The following is a 17,311-nucleotide window of genomic DNA, read 5'->3' on the forward strand; positions in this document are numbered from 1 at the left end:
TAATCTGGAACAGATACTTTCAGGTTTTAGCAAATCATAAATACAATCCCCAGAGTAACAACCTGGTAAATTAAAGGGAAGCTGTCAACTTGAAAACATAACTTATCTCCACAGTTGTTTGGGTTTTTTTATAGTACAGTTACAAATACTAGACAAGTACTGAAACATGGGATGTTATGTGTTTTCAGCTTGTACATTTTACACGTTTGCTTCTCCTTGAGCCTCACTCCTACCACTTTAATCTGCCATGGGTTATTGTGAAAGCTGCCCCAGGTTTAGAGATGACACAATTTACTGCTTGTTTGCCATTATAATATTTAGCTGGATTGTGAATTAAGACCTTTGTGTACTATGAAGGAGTGAATTTCACCCTTTGTCACTCTCCTCCTTGTTGAAAAGAGCCTTTAGGAATATGTTTCTTTTCCCTATGTAATCTTGATCCATTTACCTATCCAAACGGCGGATGGTCTTTTCATAGAGATCGCTTTCTGAGCTAATTTCTTTAACCATATTTGCCTTGCTGTTGTAAACCTCTGTTAACTTCCACCCTTCTACCATCAATTACCACTTTGTCTTATTCCTAAAGTCTGTCATCTCTCTGCATGTCTACTCCTGTGCCTTACTAACTCTTGACTTCCACATATGCTTCTTCAGCTCTTCATGACATGTTCAATGAGGAACTTTCCTGGTATTGTCACCCCCTGTGCACAGAAGCTTTTTAGAGAAAGCTATGTAACTATCTCATTTCACCTTCAAAACTGTTTTGTCCTGAAAGAGGAGGTCGTTGCAGTCATAGCAAGAATTCCTGCTACAATATTCTCCTCCTCTTGATCAATATTGTCCCACTGTTTGCTCTTGTTTCTTCAGTTTCTCTTGTCTTGAACTGAAATGGACAGTGTAATAGAGCAGAACCTTCATGTATTAACCCAAAACACCTCTTGTGCTGGGTATTGGCTAATGTCTCTGCGTGGTGCCTATTTCCTCCCACACCCCCAACCCAGAAAACTAGTTTGACAGATGAGTTCTGAAATGGAATTTTTAATATAGTTCAAATATCTCATGTCTGAAAAATGTCACCTTAGCTGGATCTCACACTTCCATCAGCTTGCACAGACTTGCACAGTACCTGTGGGGAAAAATGATTGAAGCTGCAAATGGATCTCTGTGCCTTTGAGTGGATTCAGCATTCTGGCTGCACCTCAGCTGATATGTGTGGCTTCTTGTGCTTTTCTGACATGAGGACAGCCTTGTTGCTCAACAGTTATAGCCCAAATAGTGGCGTTCAATTCACTGCTGTAGCTGTATAACATTTCTTTTCTGAAAGGACAAACCAAAATGATGACATTTTCCCAGGCCCTCCAATTCTTTCCAGAAGTGTGGAGCCTACCTGGTTTTCAGAAATGCTGTGCAGAGCCTGCCTGGTTTTCAGAAATGCTGTGCCCTGTCACTCTGTGTGTGTGTATTTATTTATTTATTTATTTATTTATTTTAGCTCAGCACTTCCAAGTAGTCATGGTGTCTCTTTCTGAGAAGAGACAAGTCAAAGAGCTCTTGTGCAAGCTGGAAAAAATGGAATTAGCAGTAACAGACATAGCAGATTTGAAGTCCATTTTCTCAGAAGGTGGCTTTTGAAACTCTGGTGTAAACAAAGCAATGGTAACTTTTAAATTATTGTTGTTTTAATGAACCCCTAAAACAAGTTTAATCTGTGTAAATTTGCTAATTGCCACAAGAGGAAGTGAATGGATCCCTTGAGAGATTTCAGGTCAATCATTGCACCAAGCTGGTGTCGTCTCTCACACCTTTTTGTTGTTGTGCCAGTTTGTAGAAAAGCATAGGTAACAAGGCTGATAACTTTGTGTCTTCCTGAGCAGTAGGAAGATTCATGACAGACATATGCCTTTACTTATGTAATCAGAATTCTTTTTTTGAGATATCTTGTACTTTTTTGGACAGAAAATGCTTACGGCACACCCAGCGGTATCTTTGCTAGGTCAGCAGCAAGCCTGTAATTAGATGTTTCACTATTCAGGATGCTGAAACAGTCTATCTTCTGCAGTCATAAGTGTATTTATTAATGCTGCTTCTTAATTTAATATCAATTTATTTATTGGATTCCTTGGTTTTTTCCCCATCTAGGGAATGTGCCTGATATTCAGATATCTCTGCACTCAGGGTGGACAATTCTGTTACTTTTGAGGTTTAGAATCATCATATATTACTCTTTGGTTGCAATTTGTGATCACCTTACCCTTGGAATGGGACCAAACTCCTCCTTATATTGGTGCTCTGTTCTATGGATAGTCCTCACACAGAGGGGAGGACTGATCTGGCATCCCTGCTCAATGCTGAACAGAAAGGAGTGCTCAAGTTGTAATGATCTTGGAAAACCAATCTTTGTGCCTGGCTTCACAGGGCTTTGCTGCTTCTCAGCCAAAAGAAAATGAGGGCTTGGATTGCCTTTGTGAAGTAGCATCAGGATGTTGGTCACAGATATTCAAAAGAATATTCTTAGTTAACTATAGCTGAGAAAACAGATGTGGGGATGTTCCCAAACCATGAAATTACATAGCTGATTACAGGTATTTTTCTTAATAGTAGAAAGTAGATTTTTGCCCACACCCGCAATATTAGAATCCACCATCTCTTTTAGGTCTGTCTCTAGTGACCCCTGTTTGACTAAGTACTGCAGAGAAATGTGTCCAGAAAGTGATCTTGCCTGGCTTCAGCTTTGTTTATAAGCTAGTGAAATGTGGTATTAACCTGGTGGTGGTAATAATGCAATAGGTTGTCAAGATGGGGGTTGCTGTCATGGTTTAACCAGTCAGGTGCCTAAACATCACACAGCCCCTTCCTCATTCACCCCTTCTCAGTGGGATGGAGGAAAGAATTGGGGAAAAAAAAGCAAAACTTCTGATTTTAGACAAAGCTTTTTGACAGACAGAAATTGAAGGGAAAATAGTAATAACATCAGTAATAAAGATTTTGAATATACAAAACAAGTTACACCTCCCATCTACTGACCAGTGACCAGTCAGTGCCTGAGCAGTGACCTGTGGCCAGCTTTCCACCCTGGCTTACACACTGAGCATGGTGCCATATGGTATGGGATATCCTTTGAAACACTTGGGGTCTGCTGTCCCGGCTGTCTCCTCCCAGGTTCTTGTGCTCCTCCAGCCTTCTCGCTGGTGGGCTGGTGTGAGAAAAGTCCTTGGCTTAGTGTAAACACTGCTTAGCAACAACTAAAACATCAGTGTCTTATCAACTTTATTCTCATCCTAAATCCACAACACATCCCTGTACCAGCTTCTAGGAAGAAAATTAACTCTGTGCCAGCTGAAAGCAGGACAGCTAAATATACAGAATAGCACGCAGAGCTATGTTCTGTTTGCATTAACAAGCATTCAAGTTGTTATAAGGCTTCTGAGTAAAACGAGGATTGGAATTTGAGCTTCTGCTAATGAGAGGTGTGGTTGTACAGTAATGGTCATAAAGGTGATTTGGGATGTTTCAAGCAAATATTCATCAACAGTGAAAGTATTTTCGAATTTTTCATCTGACATTCTTCCAAGTTTACCCAAGCCAGCCTCCTCAATGACAGATACATCCCAGCAAAAGGAGAAAGTCTTACCTAAGCACATGGACAGATTGCAAATGCAGAGAGTTGCAGAGAGCTTTAGTGTCAGTTGTTGCAGTCAGACAGTTTTTAGACTGGATGCATTGCCTCATTCAGGGTTTCCCTTCTGATAGTGTCATATGGACCTCAGTGTCAGTGAGCTGTGATAAGGGCACTATTTCTCAGGTCAGCTCAAGCTGGTACCTCTGAAGGATTCCTGGTCCAGGATCCATATAGACCGTGCATGGTAGTATGCATGGAAGGGGCATTACACAGAGTAGGAGACTTCCTCCCAGCAATTCTTGGCATTGCCTGGTACATAGGCATCTGCACCTTTTCTCAGTGTCAACTGCAGTTGGCAGTGAAATTTATTTAATTAAGTCTCAGTAGCCCTTACGCTTTTGTGCTTCCAGAAGCCCAAACCCCTGTACAGTCCATAACTTTCTAATAACCTTGGTAAATGGCTAATGTTAATAGTTCTTGGATCCTCATACAAAATACAGTTTTCTGCCATCTCCCCATTGGGCAATGAAAGATTGTCATCCAGCATTGAGGTCATGACAGTTGTCACAAAGGAAATTGTCAAGCATTGGCAGATCCGTGGAGTGCAACCTTCTGCAAAATATTCAGGGAATGTTGTTTTCCCTTTTACTTCACTTTGTTGTCTGGTTATCAACTTAGGGAGTGTGATGATGTAATCTGCAATTTAATGACCTGATTGATTCTACTTAACTTACCTTTTGGGTCCTTTCCCTTTGGTATATATATTGGTGTGAAGCATTTTGTAATGCTTTGTAGGAAGGAAGCTGGATGAAGAGATATGGCACTATGTTTTGTCAAAGGTTTTGTTTAGCTGCAGTCTTTTTGCATGTCAGCATGAGTATATATGATTGTGGAGCTGTGCAGCCATGACTTAGCAAGGCAGCTTGCCACTGTGATGACAGCCACTGCTTATTTCCCCTCCCTGTGGCTCTGTCTGAAACAAATATTCTTCTATACCAAGGTTTAGGATGCTTCAAGCAAAACTATCTTGAGAAGTAAAAGTCATTACAATATTCTTCAAGGCTTCGATTTTGTGGTTTTGTTGATGGTTTGAGGTTCTTTTTTCTTTTATTTAATGCAGGCTTTATATTGAATTAGCATAAAACACCTTTGGTTATCCTAAATATCACTTTATGATACATCAGTCCTGCTCTCAAAATGGAACTGGTTTTATTACCACTATTGAGTAGACTGACTTAATTTCACCATTTTTGGCAAAAAAAGACACAAAATTTAATCTCAAGTGAAATGTGGATAGTTTCCTCCTCTGTAATTTCTCTGGAGGTGTGTGTAAATAGGAAGAATCTGTGTGGGCCAGTGAAGGAGACAGGAGATTGGATTCTATTCTTGGATTTGCTATGGACCTGCAGCACATCATGAGATAAATCAGAATTCACTTTATCTGAGTGAGTCCTTATTTAAGCATATTTCCTGCAATGTTATTATGCAGTACATAGCACTCTTGGGTGTTTCTCCTGTTTTGATTTAGAATTACAGAAGGGTTTGGGTTGGAAGGGACCTTTAAAGATCCTTTAGTTCCAACCCCCTGCCATGGACAAGGATTCCTTCCAGTAGACTACGCTACACAAAGTCCCATACAACCTGACCTCCAACACTTCTATGGTTGGAACATCTGTAGCTTCTCTGGGCAACTTGTTCCAGTGCCTTACCAGTCTCTTGGTAAAGAATTTCTTCTTTCTACCCAACCTAGATTTGTCCTCTTTCAGTCATTCCCCCTTGTCCCATCACTGTGTCCCCTTGTCAAAAGTCCCTCTCCAGCTGTCTGGTGGCGTCTCTATGTACTGGTAGGGTGCAATAAGGACTATATCTTGTCCTAAGCTCTGTGGGGACATACGGACTCTTGTTCTCCTGACAAATTAGAGGGATACAGTCCTTTGAAAGCAACCATTCTAACTCTCATGACCAAAGTAGAGGTATTAAGAATAAATGAAGAGCTGCCCCCAGAGGCCAAGGTAGCCCACAGAAGCCATTTCACTAAGACTATCTCCATCAAAAACTCTGACCTTACATTCATAAATGTCCTATTATCTCTAATCTGAGGTCAGTCCATGCCAGCTGTATGGAACAATGGTTACTAAACAGTTCCTCACCTTGTGCCTGAATATAATTGATAATAATTAATGCAGTCTCTCTCATTATGGCTGTTACAGGGGCCCAGATAGAAATGCAACATCAGCAGTAAGGTAATTGCAATTTAATTGGAAAGGGCCCATTTGCAGGGTTGCAGAGTTGGGAAAGGTCAATGGGCAACAGCAGGCTCTGCTACACTGCACAGAGGGAAGGACAAAGGCTGTCCTCATTCTCTCTGTTCCTTCCATCATAGTGCCACTTGACTGTACCTTCAAAAGATTTAATCCAATTCCTTGGAGGCCCCAAGAGTTTAGGAACCAGTTCTGTCCCTGGATAAAAGTGTGGTTAAGCTCATGATGTGCTACACCGGTGTGTGTGAAATGTGGAAACTGCTCTGTAAGATACTCCTGGCCTGGAGCATGCTGCAGTGATTTGCTAAACTGTTTTGCATCCCTGAAGTTAGGTTTGCTGCCTCAAATCTATTGTGCACCTTTCTGAATAAAGGCATTAATTTAATTAAAAGAAAGGTATTAATTTAATTTATTTCTGGTTTTCAGGGAAATATGCACTAGCTGGGGACTTAGACTTGCTCTGTAGGTCTTCTGTTAAGAACTTGACCTCAAGCTATATATCCTAGAGGAGACTACTGGAGTAGTAGTTGAGCCAAAGGGCTGTACATATCCTTGGGATTTTTGACAGACCCAACACCGAGCCCTGAAATTGGTAGTGAATTTTCCACACTGTGCTAGGAACATCTTTGGAGAAAAATAATATTGATTTCAAGAAGAATTAAATGTGAAAAGCACAATTAAAAAATAGTGTGTTATTATAGCAACCAAAGCAGTTGGCTTTTTTTTTCTTTCCTGGTTGTTAAAAAAAATATAAATCTACACTGATGCAATAAAAATGACACAAGAGAATAAATGTATCAAGTTGTTATGGCAACTGAAATATGTAGGTTGGAATTTATGTATCCAGAACTTCTATGTAAGTAAAATAAACATTATCCTTGCTAATTAAAATAGCATGCAAAGATTATTTAATTTAAAATAATTAGTCATGTTTTCCCTTACAATTAATGATTAATGACTTACTTTCTTTTTTTTTTTCTATTTCCAAGTATTTGCATTTGCTTACAGCTCTGGTTGCATTTTCATGGCAAGATTGTGATTTCACTAATGTGAGCTAAAGTGTGGAGGGAGTCCACTGAAGCTAATGAATAAGATGTCACTGTGAATGTGTGCAGGTGGGCACAGCTGGAATCAAACCATGTGCTTCAGCACGTCACTCTTGCTGCAGGTGACCTTTCTGCTTGCAGGGCCTCTTGCCAGGTGTCATTACCCCATGCTTGAAGGGATCTCCCAGCAGCCACAGCTCCCTGTCTTTCTTCTGAGTTTGATACAGTGCACATAGAGCTCCTTCCAGAGCTTGTTTCTGCATTCAGCCTGCCCTCTTCAGCTGTAGATTTTGCTTCCAGGATATTTTATGATAGTGAATTCTAAATGAGCATTCATTAATTATGTTCAGCCTTTTAATTTTTCTAGTCCTTTTCCTCCAGCCTTCATAAGAGTTCAGTAATAGCTTCTGCTTTATGTGAAAGAAATAGATCTTTAATATCCCAAATTACTCTTTATGTTTTATCTTCTTGATGCCCAGCAAAGTGCAGGCTGATAGCTGAAAGGTAAAGGAATGAGGAGAATGATCTCAGATTCCAGTGAGCTGAGGAAAATGCATTTATTTGTTTAATGTTTTAATCTCATTCATTCTCATGTTCAGAGGTGTCTAAATTTGCCCTATGGAGTTTAAATACAGTGCTACCACGAATGCTTTGGAAAATACCCCATTAACAATACATTAGTTAATTGTCTCCATTTCTTGCAGGCAGATATCTGCCTGGCACAGAGCTACAGCTGGGGTGTGTCTTTGCCTGAAAACTGTAACCAACCTCTCCAGTCTCATTCTTTGTCATTCTTTGAGTGTCATTTTCATGCATCTGAACTGTAAATTATTTATCTCTTCATCCTAGCTGCAGAGTTCATCTTTGTGGTTTTTTTTTTTTTTTGCTCATTTTCTTCTCTCTGCCACATCAGATCCTGCCAACCTCTGCTATTCAGTGTGCCAGGTCTTAGCAGGGGAGACTGTATTTCAGCAACAGCCCTCTCAAGGCTTGTGTTTGCAGGGGCTCTGGTGGCTGCACAGTGCCCTGCTCCCTTCCCTTCCCTCCCCAGTTATCACACATGGCAGAGTCCCCCATTGTGTGACCTTGGTGAGTCTCTGCTGCCTGGAGAAGGAGACACATGAGTGCCTTGATTTGTCTCCCAGCTTGAAAATAAAGCTCTGCATCAGCTCTTCTCTTTTCTGCCCCCTTACTTCTCTCTCCTGAGACTCCTCCTGGAATAGTGCATCCACATCACAATGTGGGAAAGATGTGGACTGTTGGAGTGAGTCCAGAGGATGGGGCTGGAGCATCTCTCCTATGAAGTCAGGCTGAGAGAGCTGGAATTTTCAACCTGGAGAAGAGAAGGCTCCTGGGAGACCTTAGAGCACCTTCCAGTACATAAAATGAGCTTATCAAAAAGATGGGCACAAACTTCTTTGTGGAGAATGCTGTGGTAGGACAAGGAGTAAAATGTTTTAAACTAAAGGAGAGTAGATTTAGATCTATATATAAGAAATAAGGTTTTTTTTACAATGAGAGTGGTGAAAGACTCAAACAGGTTGTTCAGAGAAGTGGTGGGTGACCCACCCCTGGAATCGTTCAAAGTCAGGCTGGATGGGACTCTGAGCAAGCTGCTCTAGTGGAAGGTGTCCCTGCCTGTGTCAGGGGCATTGGAACAGACAGCCTTTAAAGTTCCCTTCCAACCAAGCCATTCTATGATTCTATAACAAGTGACACTGGAGACAGGGCCTGGATCAGCAAAATCAATCCTGTGTGTGTCTTCTGGTCAGTCACCAGGTTTGAGTTTGTGGGGCCAGCTGACTCCAGCCAGCTTCATCTGAGCTCTGTCTGGGAGGAGAAAAGCTGGTGCATGAATTACTGTCTCCTCCCTGTCTGAATTCCCTGCCTGGAAAGTCAGTTGTCTTGCTGTAGATCAGAGTCACAGTGCAGCTAGATAATTGTGTGATACAGATAGTGAGGGAAATCAGGTCTGAGTGTGGGTTTTGTATTAGTCCAGCAAAAGTGCCTACTCCAGTAACTGATGGCTTGGATGAGAACTTTTAGTGAATGGTCAAATCTGTATCAGGGACGAGCAAATGCAAAGTTCACCAGTGATATTCTGACATCCAGAAACACACTGAGAGCAAGATTTGCTCTCAGGAGGGTGGAGCAGCATTAAATCAGATCCTGACCTTTCTGAGACACAAGTCCACAGCCAGATAATTGTTCCTGAGCTGTAACACTCTTTAGGGCTGTCATAAAATTTTCTGAAAGGTTGAATCCATATTAGTTAAAGTGAAATCATAAAAATTCCAGGGCAAACTAAATATTATTGTGATATTTATGCTCACTTTCAAATACAATAACTTAAAAAAACCCCAAAGCACTTGTGATGTGATTTGTACAGTAGAGTCCATACTCAAATGTGTATTTTTCTTCATTCATGTTTACTGGTCATATTGGGAAGACTGGTGCAGAAGAGACTGAAGGACATTCTTGCAGGGCTTAGGCATGAGACCTCATAGTGCTCTACAACATCCCCCTGACTTAAGACAGCTGCAAAGTCTGAGCTAATGCAATGTGATGTGGAGCAAGCAAACCTTGATGTCATCAAAAAATGAACAAGAAACCCTAACGTGGAAGTGGAAATAAAATCCTTTCTGACATCTAAATCATTTGACATGGAACTATGCCTTTCTATAGGGCCTTAGAAATACTGAATTAGAAAAGAAAGCTCTGCTATACTATTTCTGGGTTGAAATTTAGGCCCAGCTGAGGCAAATTAAACTGCTTGACTTCTGTGGGATTATATTTCTGACTTTTATTTCTAGCATGATCTGCTCTGGGATTGTCTGAGTTTTCAGTGATATTGATGAAAGTCATATCTTGTCAAAAAAATTTGTTGAATGACATTTCTTCCTGTAATAAGGAATATAAGAGGCATAGAAATAGGACTAGCAAAGCACTAGGCCTAGATTTATTTCTCTGCATGGCATTGCAAGAAAAACTCATCAAGCCCTCGATGATGCTTTGTCTCCCACTTGTCTCCCAGACCCTGTCCAAGATGTAAAATTTTTTTTTCTTTTATTTATTTTTTTTTTCTTTTTCCTGTAGTCCAGTGATGCTGACAGCACATTCAGGAGAGCTGTCAACTCTGCATAGGTACAACAGAAAGGTGCAGAGCTTGGAGGACAGATCACAGGCACAGAAGGCATTCGTGCTGTTGCTGGCACGTTGTAAAGGATGAATTTGTCTTGAGTCAAGCTCTGGTTCACACACAGCTTGAACAGAGTGTGAGCAGGTTGTCTGTATCTGGCACAGAGGTGTGCTATGTTCTTTGCAAGTAGCAGTGTCCTGCTGAGCATCTCAGTTCAGCTCAGGTTGCTTCCTACTCCAGCATAGCTGCTGAATGAATTAATTTACATCAATGTCCTGCAAAATGGATAATTCCAGCATATATTATGTTGAAATGTAGCTTTTTAGATGTTCTAATGATTTTCAAATATGCTTGCTGTAGAAAAGTTAATTAAATACAAGCAGTATCTCTCAGAACAGTATGTTTCTGGGAGCATTTGGTTACCAAGATGATCGATTTCCTGACAAATATCAGCATCCAAAAGTTAACAAATCACTGGGGTTTTTTATTCCTTTCCTCTCCTCATGCAAATGACTTGGGGCAAGCCAGCATTTATTGACAGGCTCTCATGAGACTGGAGCAGAGCTACCAACTGGTGATCCAAAGTGGCCAAAGACATCTTGGGCAGCCTCTGTTTTGAACGTCTCTCACTAATAGCATAGAGGAGAGTGTTCCCCAAGCCAGTGGCTGTAGGGGAAGGTGCATTAGCTCTCTGAGCTCTAAGGCAGTTGCACACTTATTTGGGCTCATGGACTGCATGTAGTTCCTTACACTTCCACCCACCCTCCTGGGCCCTTTATAAAGCCGATTAGCCTTTTCTAGCCACATCTGCTCTAGAAAACATTCCATGTGTATAAATAAATTCAAAGTTCTGGAAACAATATCTTAGACCATGGAAGAGCAGAATAAAGTTTGCACGTATGTTTCCTGGTTTTTTTAAAATATTTTTTATATTCTCAGTCTTGGGCTTCACCCCAAGAAATTAACATGTGGTAACTATTGGGGATGGTTATAAGTTCCTCCTATTAATATATCCGGTATAAATTCTGGAAATTCTATAAGTTTTTACACTAGACTGGGGATTTCATACGCCTTTATTCCATGGCTTGGCTGCTGTAGGAGGACTTCCCATAGAAACTCATGGAAACCTCATATGCCATAATTGCCTGTGAGGGCAGATGCTCCTTCTGTCTGATTGCTGGCTCAGACATGAACTGGAACTTGCTGCCTGCTGAAAGTGGAACTGGCGACTTAGTCTTTCATAACTCGTATCTATGTACTTTGGCAAAGAGTAATCAGGCAGAGTTTTATTGTCACTTGATTGTGTCAATTGTGCATGTCCTAAAAAGCTACCTGCAAGATGTGTTATAAGGACAGAGAAACTTCACTGAGCACTGTTAAAATTAAACAAAATTAGCAAGGTAGGTAATGTGGTTATTATTTTATTAATAAATATTTAAATAATGATGTGAGTTTGCACAATGAAAGAGACATGCTGAAGAGATTATGGTCTAAATAGAATCTGTTAATTGTAATCTAAATAGATTAGTGTTAATTATACACAAAATTAGAAGGTTGCTTTAGGTGTGATCTGCAAGGCTCATGGTTACTATGAGTAAAGTTACCAAGTGAAGTTTTGATCTGCCCTTGCTACATTTGCTTGTGAAATCTATTCTGTTTCTCTGACCAGTTTGCAGAGAATAAGATCATGCTTTCTTCTGTGAAGAGGAAGATAGAGCTGTTCCAACTACCAGCCCTCTAAATGCAGGGGTGTGATAAAAAGTCTATAGTTTTGGCAGTAATTGTAGTTCAAGCTTGAAGTCATTATTTCCAGAACCTCCTGCAAGGATGTGTGAGCACGGTGCACGTTGTCCACTGCATTTGTAGCGTGTCATGGTGGGGCTGCCCATTCTGCATTTCCTGGTTCAGGAATAATTAGGTGTTGCTGAAACACTTCTTTTGCATGGGCAGGCAGCTTTTGGCTAAAAGTATACAAATAATTTTAAGCAGGACAGACTTTTTGTTGGCCTCCAAAGGGAGGTTGTATGTAATCAAGAATAAGAAAAGACTGTAATCCAACATTGTTAGTTTTTAATAAATCTGTCGCAATGCACAGCAAGTATTCTTTCTGCCTCTTGGATTATACAGTGCCATATATTTCATAACAGAGAATTAAATATCTCTTGGTGTTCAGATGGATTTCTAACATATGCTTTGTTTAAGTTGGGAAACCATATATTATTTTCCTAATGATTATTGAAACTTAATACACTGGCATAGTGAGATGTTCCAGATTTATTACAATTACTCTCACTTGAGCTGTTTGAACCCCCCTAATGTCATTGATTTTCTGCTCTTCACAATGAATTTGTGACCCATTTCCCTAAGGAAAACAATGGAAACATTTCATAGCATCTTATGACATTGTTTTATGTTCTTTCAAAATATTGGAGCCAACTAATGGTGAAAAATTTGAGGAAAAACATGTAAAATGTAAACAAAGTAAGTTTCTTATCCTGTTTTGCAGCTGCACTCATTTGATAAATGTTACCATAGAAGTTTCTGCTGAAGCTTGTCAAAACCCTTTAGAGAAGTTGCAGGAGCTGAGCTCCTTTAGGATCGGGATCCTTTAAGTCTTGATGATTACAGCAAATAAATAATGTATTGATTTGAAGAGTTTATATTGTTGCCTGTAAATAATAACAATGAAAAACATCAGGTATTCGAAGAAAGCAAAGAGGAACTGAAAATTTTATGCATGCTTTTTAGGTCCTTGCAAAACCAATTTTCTCTTCTTGAAAGAAACATTCAGGGAGTTGCTTGGATCTCCTCTAGGCTCTGAGGCAAGACCTGGGTTCAGTTTCCTGCTGTCCTTAAAAATTTTGGCCTTGTTGTCTTTCTATGCCTTACTCCCTTCCAGATTACAAATGGAAGATACTCAACACCCTTTGGTGACTAGAAACCAGCCAAGGGAATGAGTGGTTCTCCATGTGAGGGAAGCTTGTGGAGTTCTGTGTACTTAGCCCCATGTAATGCTGAGCTACTGGACCTGATCCAACCTTTATACACAGTCTTTACTGGAGCACAAGACTCACCCATTGGTTCCAGTGAAGCTAAAAGCACGTGTCTAAGTAGTTGGCTGGGCTGGGGCCAGCACTCAGTCTTTTGCTGGACAGAGCCCTAAATAAACAACCGAGATTCAGAGGAGAGAACATTTGCACATGCGAGTGTGATTTGGCTGTATCTGTGGCACTGGCTTGTTGTTTTCTAACTTGCACTGGCAAAGGCTGCTCTACTTAAAATGCTAACAATTTCTTGCCTGTTGTGTTAAAATTGACTGCACTCCTGCCTGCACAGTCTAAAACAGGATGGCTGTAAATCACTCAGGGTGCTTGCAATGCCTGGCACCTACACGCACAAGACACTGAACTCTGTTTGAATCCTCCCTGCTTTCCTGTTTGTGCTTTTGCAGACTGCTCAGAGATTTTTTGAGATCCAAGTTAGAGGCAGTCATCACATTTCATTCAAAGGCTGCCTCTTCAAGCACATTATTGCAGGGCAGAGCATTGTAAACAGAGATGTCATTTGTAATATTTACTGTCTTAATGTAAAATCTACAGTAATATATTAGATTTCCAGCAGAAAATTGAAAAAACAAATACAGCCATTTACTATGTCTTCTGCCAAAGATATTATTTGAAGAATTACTGTGTGTTTTATGAGGGTTTTCTATAAGCAATGTAAGATTGAAATCTGTGTAAATGAAGGAAAAGTAACAAAAAAATGCATTTGAATTTAAAAGATTTACACATATGGTTACTAGTCAAGCATGAAACCTTATAAAAAATAAGGTGAATATCAAGAATTAGAAATAAGAAAACAAACCAGATAATTTGTTTGTTGTTGTAAGGAGATATATTATAATTCCTGCAGCTACTCCAGATGAGAGCCCCATCATGGTCAGCAGGTCTTTTTAGCAGGGCACTAATATCCTTCCTTATCTTTATGTTTTGTTGCTGAGAGCTGCTGAGCACCTTGAATGCCTTCTGAGGTCACACAGAGATTATGATAAGCATCATCTTGCAGATTTAGCCTATTAAGACTTTCATGGACTTCCATGAGAGTGCCTGTAAGATTAAACACAGAAAGTTTTGCATGAAAAAACATTGAGGTGAAAATCTTCTGTATAAGCCACCTGATACTTACCTAAATTCAAGGTACCCTTTTGTGTGTGCATGATAGTCTTTATGTTTAAATTTAATTGAATTAAAGCACACATCTCAGCTACTTTATTTATGTTTTATCCACCCTGTTCTTTAGCCTGCAGCTTCCAATGGATCAGAAGGGTCTGGCCAACGTGGTGAATGCAACAAGGAGAACCCAACTTTTGAAAACTATGTGGTAGACATGAAGACAAAGGTATTGTCCACTCTTTTTTTTGGATGGAGAATAAAATCCTTGTTTAATGGAGTTTTGCTGGAGGTGAAGTGTGTAGGACATAGTGAATTCAAGCTTCTGGATTTTTTTTTTTATTTCTGCTTAATGGCTGCATGTCCATTATTGCATTTGAATGAGGCTTACAGCTGCAGTCTATTGTGATATATTGCTAGCCCTGGGTATTTTATGCCGACCTAGGCAGGATTTAATTTTTATTTTTATGTACAAGTCTTGTTTATATTGGTGACGGTTCTACAGATTTGCTGATCTCAAGGGGGTTTCATTTTAGTCTATTTTTTTAAGTCCAAGTTGTTGTGCAGTTAGTAGGTTTTATTCCAGGTGTTTTCAGTCTCTTAGTCTGTGTTGTAGTTTCTTTTTGGTCTGGAGTCAGTTTGGAAGAATTTGAATGTCAGAAAAGTGCTGATTTTTGTATGGACAGCCTAATGATACCCATCATAAAACTCTGCTGAATAGCATTACTTCATGGCTGTGGTAAGGGGCTGTGTTACACTTCCCTGTCTCGCTGCATGCAGGTGAAGTCACAAGTGTTTCATTATAGTATCTCCATGATTTTCATAGGTTCACAACTTGGCTGGAGCAATTCCCTTGGGCTTAGGTATTATTATGTAGACTTTCAGCCTTGGAGTCATTGTGTATTTTTCCTTTTTGAAGTGAAAGAAACTTATTAAGTTTTCTTTTAAAGTAAACGAGCTGGAAACATGATGAAGAGAAAAGAGACATTAACTGAGCTGGTGTGCTTGTGTGGTACCTTGTAGACTTAAGCAATAGTTGTTTCCAACAGTTGAGACTTGGGGATTATTCCTCTTGTCTAAAGCTTTTCCATGCTCTTTATTTCCATTTCTAGATCAATTTACCTGTTCATTATGTTTTAATAATAATCTAATTTTCAAACGTGATTTTCTGCATTTCTTGGGTTGTTGCGTTTCTTGGGTTGTTGTGTTCCCAATTTCCCAATCAGAAAAATTTTTGTACCATATGGTAGCGTGGTGGTACTTGATAGTTGAAATGCAAGAACATATATACTCATTGAAATTTGTCTTTATATTTATGGAAGATTTTATTTCTCCAAAGCAAGGAATTATCAAAAGTTTGATATATGCCCTAAATACATTGTCTCCACGAGGATGTTGTGAAAATCATGGGATGTAGTTGATGTCATCTCTATTTCACAGCATGATTTCTGTTACAAATGGCCAGCTGAGCAATGCACCATCCTCCTACTTAGATCCACTGCAAACCCCGGACTGAATGTTTCTCCATCAGCAATTCTATGCACTACATTTTCATGCTGTTCATATACAAAGTGTACCTGAGAGGAAACTCTGAAAATTGGCAACTCCACTGCCAAACTCTAAGATGTTCAGAGCTGTGAGTAGTATTTTGTCCAGTTCTCGGTACCATGGGATAGTAGATAGCAGATGTTTTGTTTTCATTTCCAGGATCTTGTGGTTTAGTGTGTCAGTTCACTTGAAAGCATCATTTTGTCTGATTTCTTTTTCAAGTGAGTGTGCTTGAGTGTTAGTGGCTGCTATGACAGTGACACCTAGCTCTTTAAGAGTGGCTACATGTTTGAACATATGTGACAAAGGTTTTTAGTTGCTGATGATCAATTGGTTGTTAGATTTACCTCCCCAGGCAGAATGCTCAAGAATGAAAAAGAGCTCTTCATTCACCATTGATCTTGAGAATTGAGAACCACCTTGGACGTACAGCCCCTGAATACCATGTGATTCTGTTGCAGGGCATCCCAGCCTGCACAAAGCCAGCAGAGCATTTGTAACTGAAGCACTTCTGTTTGTTTCAGAGTAAGGGATTTCTGTCAAACAAGAAAACAATTATGGATTTGTATAGGAAATAATAGATTGAAAAAGCATTAGGCATAAGTTTTAAACTAATGGAAGTTGCAGGGCTTTTGAAAGGCTTTCTTGTACAAGGACCTTCAGAGCTCTAAGATGGGTCAAGGACCTCTGCCCCATACTCTGTCATGCTGAAAATTCATGTCCTACAATCCTAGAAATCGTATTGTATTCCCAGCTTGCCATACTGCCTTCTCATAGGACCCCAGCTGGTGAGCATGTGGCAATGAGACTGCTGGAGAGGTTGCACTGTCTCAGAAATAGCTTGTTTGGTTTTTCTTCTGGGGTAGTTTCTTGTCTAAAGTGGTGCAAACTCCCACATACTACCTAAAGGGGTGGTAAGGTGGGACTGTATTTGGGGTAAGAAGAGAGGGAATCCCCTCCAGAACTGTGCAGCAGAAATTTTTTTTGGTGGCTGTTGAGTCCGTGGGCAGCTGGGTGCACAGACCTTGTGGTGAAGGAGTGGAGCTGCCTGTCCACCTGTCCCTGTACCCATTTTATCATCTACCTTCAGGCTTTGAGAGGCAAGGTCTGCTTCTCTACAAAAAAGAGAATTCTCTTTTTCTTCTCATTGGAAAAACTACCAGCTGGAGAAATTGGTCAGGACTCCAGCATCAATTGTGCTAAATGCAGTGAAATTTGCCATGCACTGGTGAAGGGAATGATTCGTGTTATAGCTTCTGTCTGAGACTCTCATGAGCCTCAGGCCAGTTGCAGAGCTGCTGCTCTTAGGGCTGCTACAGTTAGGAGGGGAAGAATTGCTAATTTGGTGATCTTTAAATTAACACCAGGACTCCTGGGCTTCTGATTCAGCCTGGGAACTACATTAAAATTCTGAATGACTAAGGTATACAGAACGTGCTTTCTGAAATTTGTATTAACTTATCTTTCTGGATGAAGAAGGATTTATTCTAACATTTCATCTGTAATACAGCTTTTAACTACATATCCAG

The 17,311-nt window shown here is 40.1% G+C and overlaps 1 protein-coding gene across 7 annotated transcripts in view; it reads left to right on the plus strand.

The window, feature by feature from the left end:
• The window catches only part of DLG2 (discs large MAGUK scaffold protein 2), a 988,724-nt gene that overhangs the window by 133,727 nt on the left and 837,686 nt on the right, over positions 1 to 17,311 (plus strand). For all 7 annotated transcript variants that reach the window (XM_066572327.1, XM_066572326.1, XM_066572328.1 and 4 more), the window contains exon 5: positions 14,365 to 14,463. In XM_066572327.1, coding sequence (XP_066428424.1) covers positions 14,365 to 14,463 — 99 coding nt within the window. The remainder of the gene's footprint in view (positions 1 to 14,364; positions 14,464 to 17,311) is intronic.

Source organism: Molothrus aeneus, chromosome 2, assembly GCF_037042795.1.
Source record: "Molothrus aeneus isolate 106 chromosome 2, BPBGC_Maene_1.0, whole genome shotgun sequence".
NCBI classification, from domain to species: domain Eukaryota; kingdom Metazoa; phylum Chordata; class Aves; order Passeriformes; family Icteridae; genus Molothrus; species Molothrus aeneus.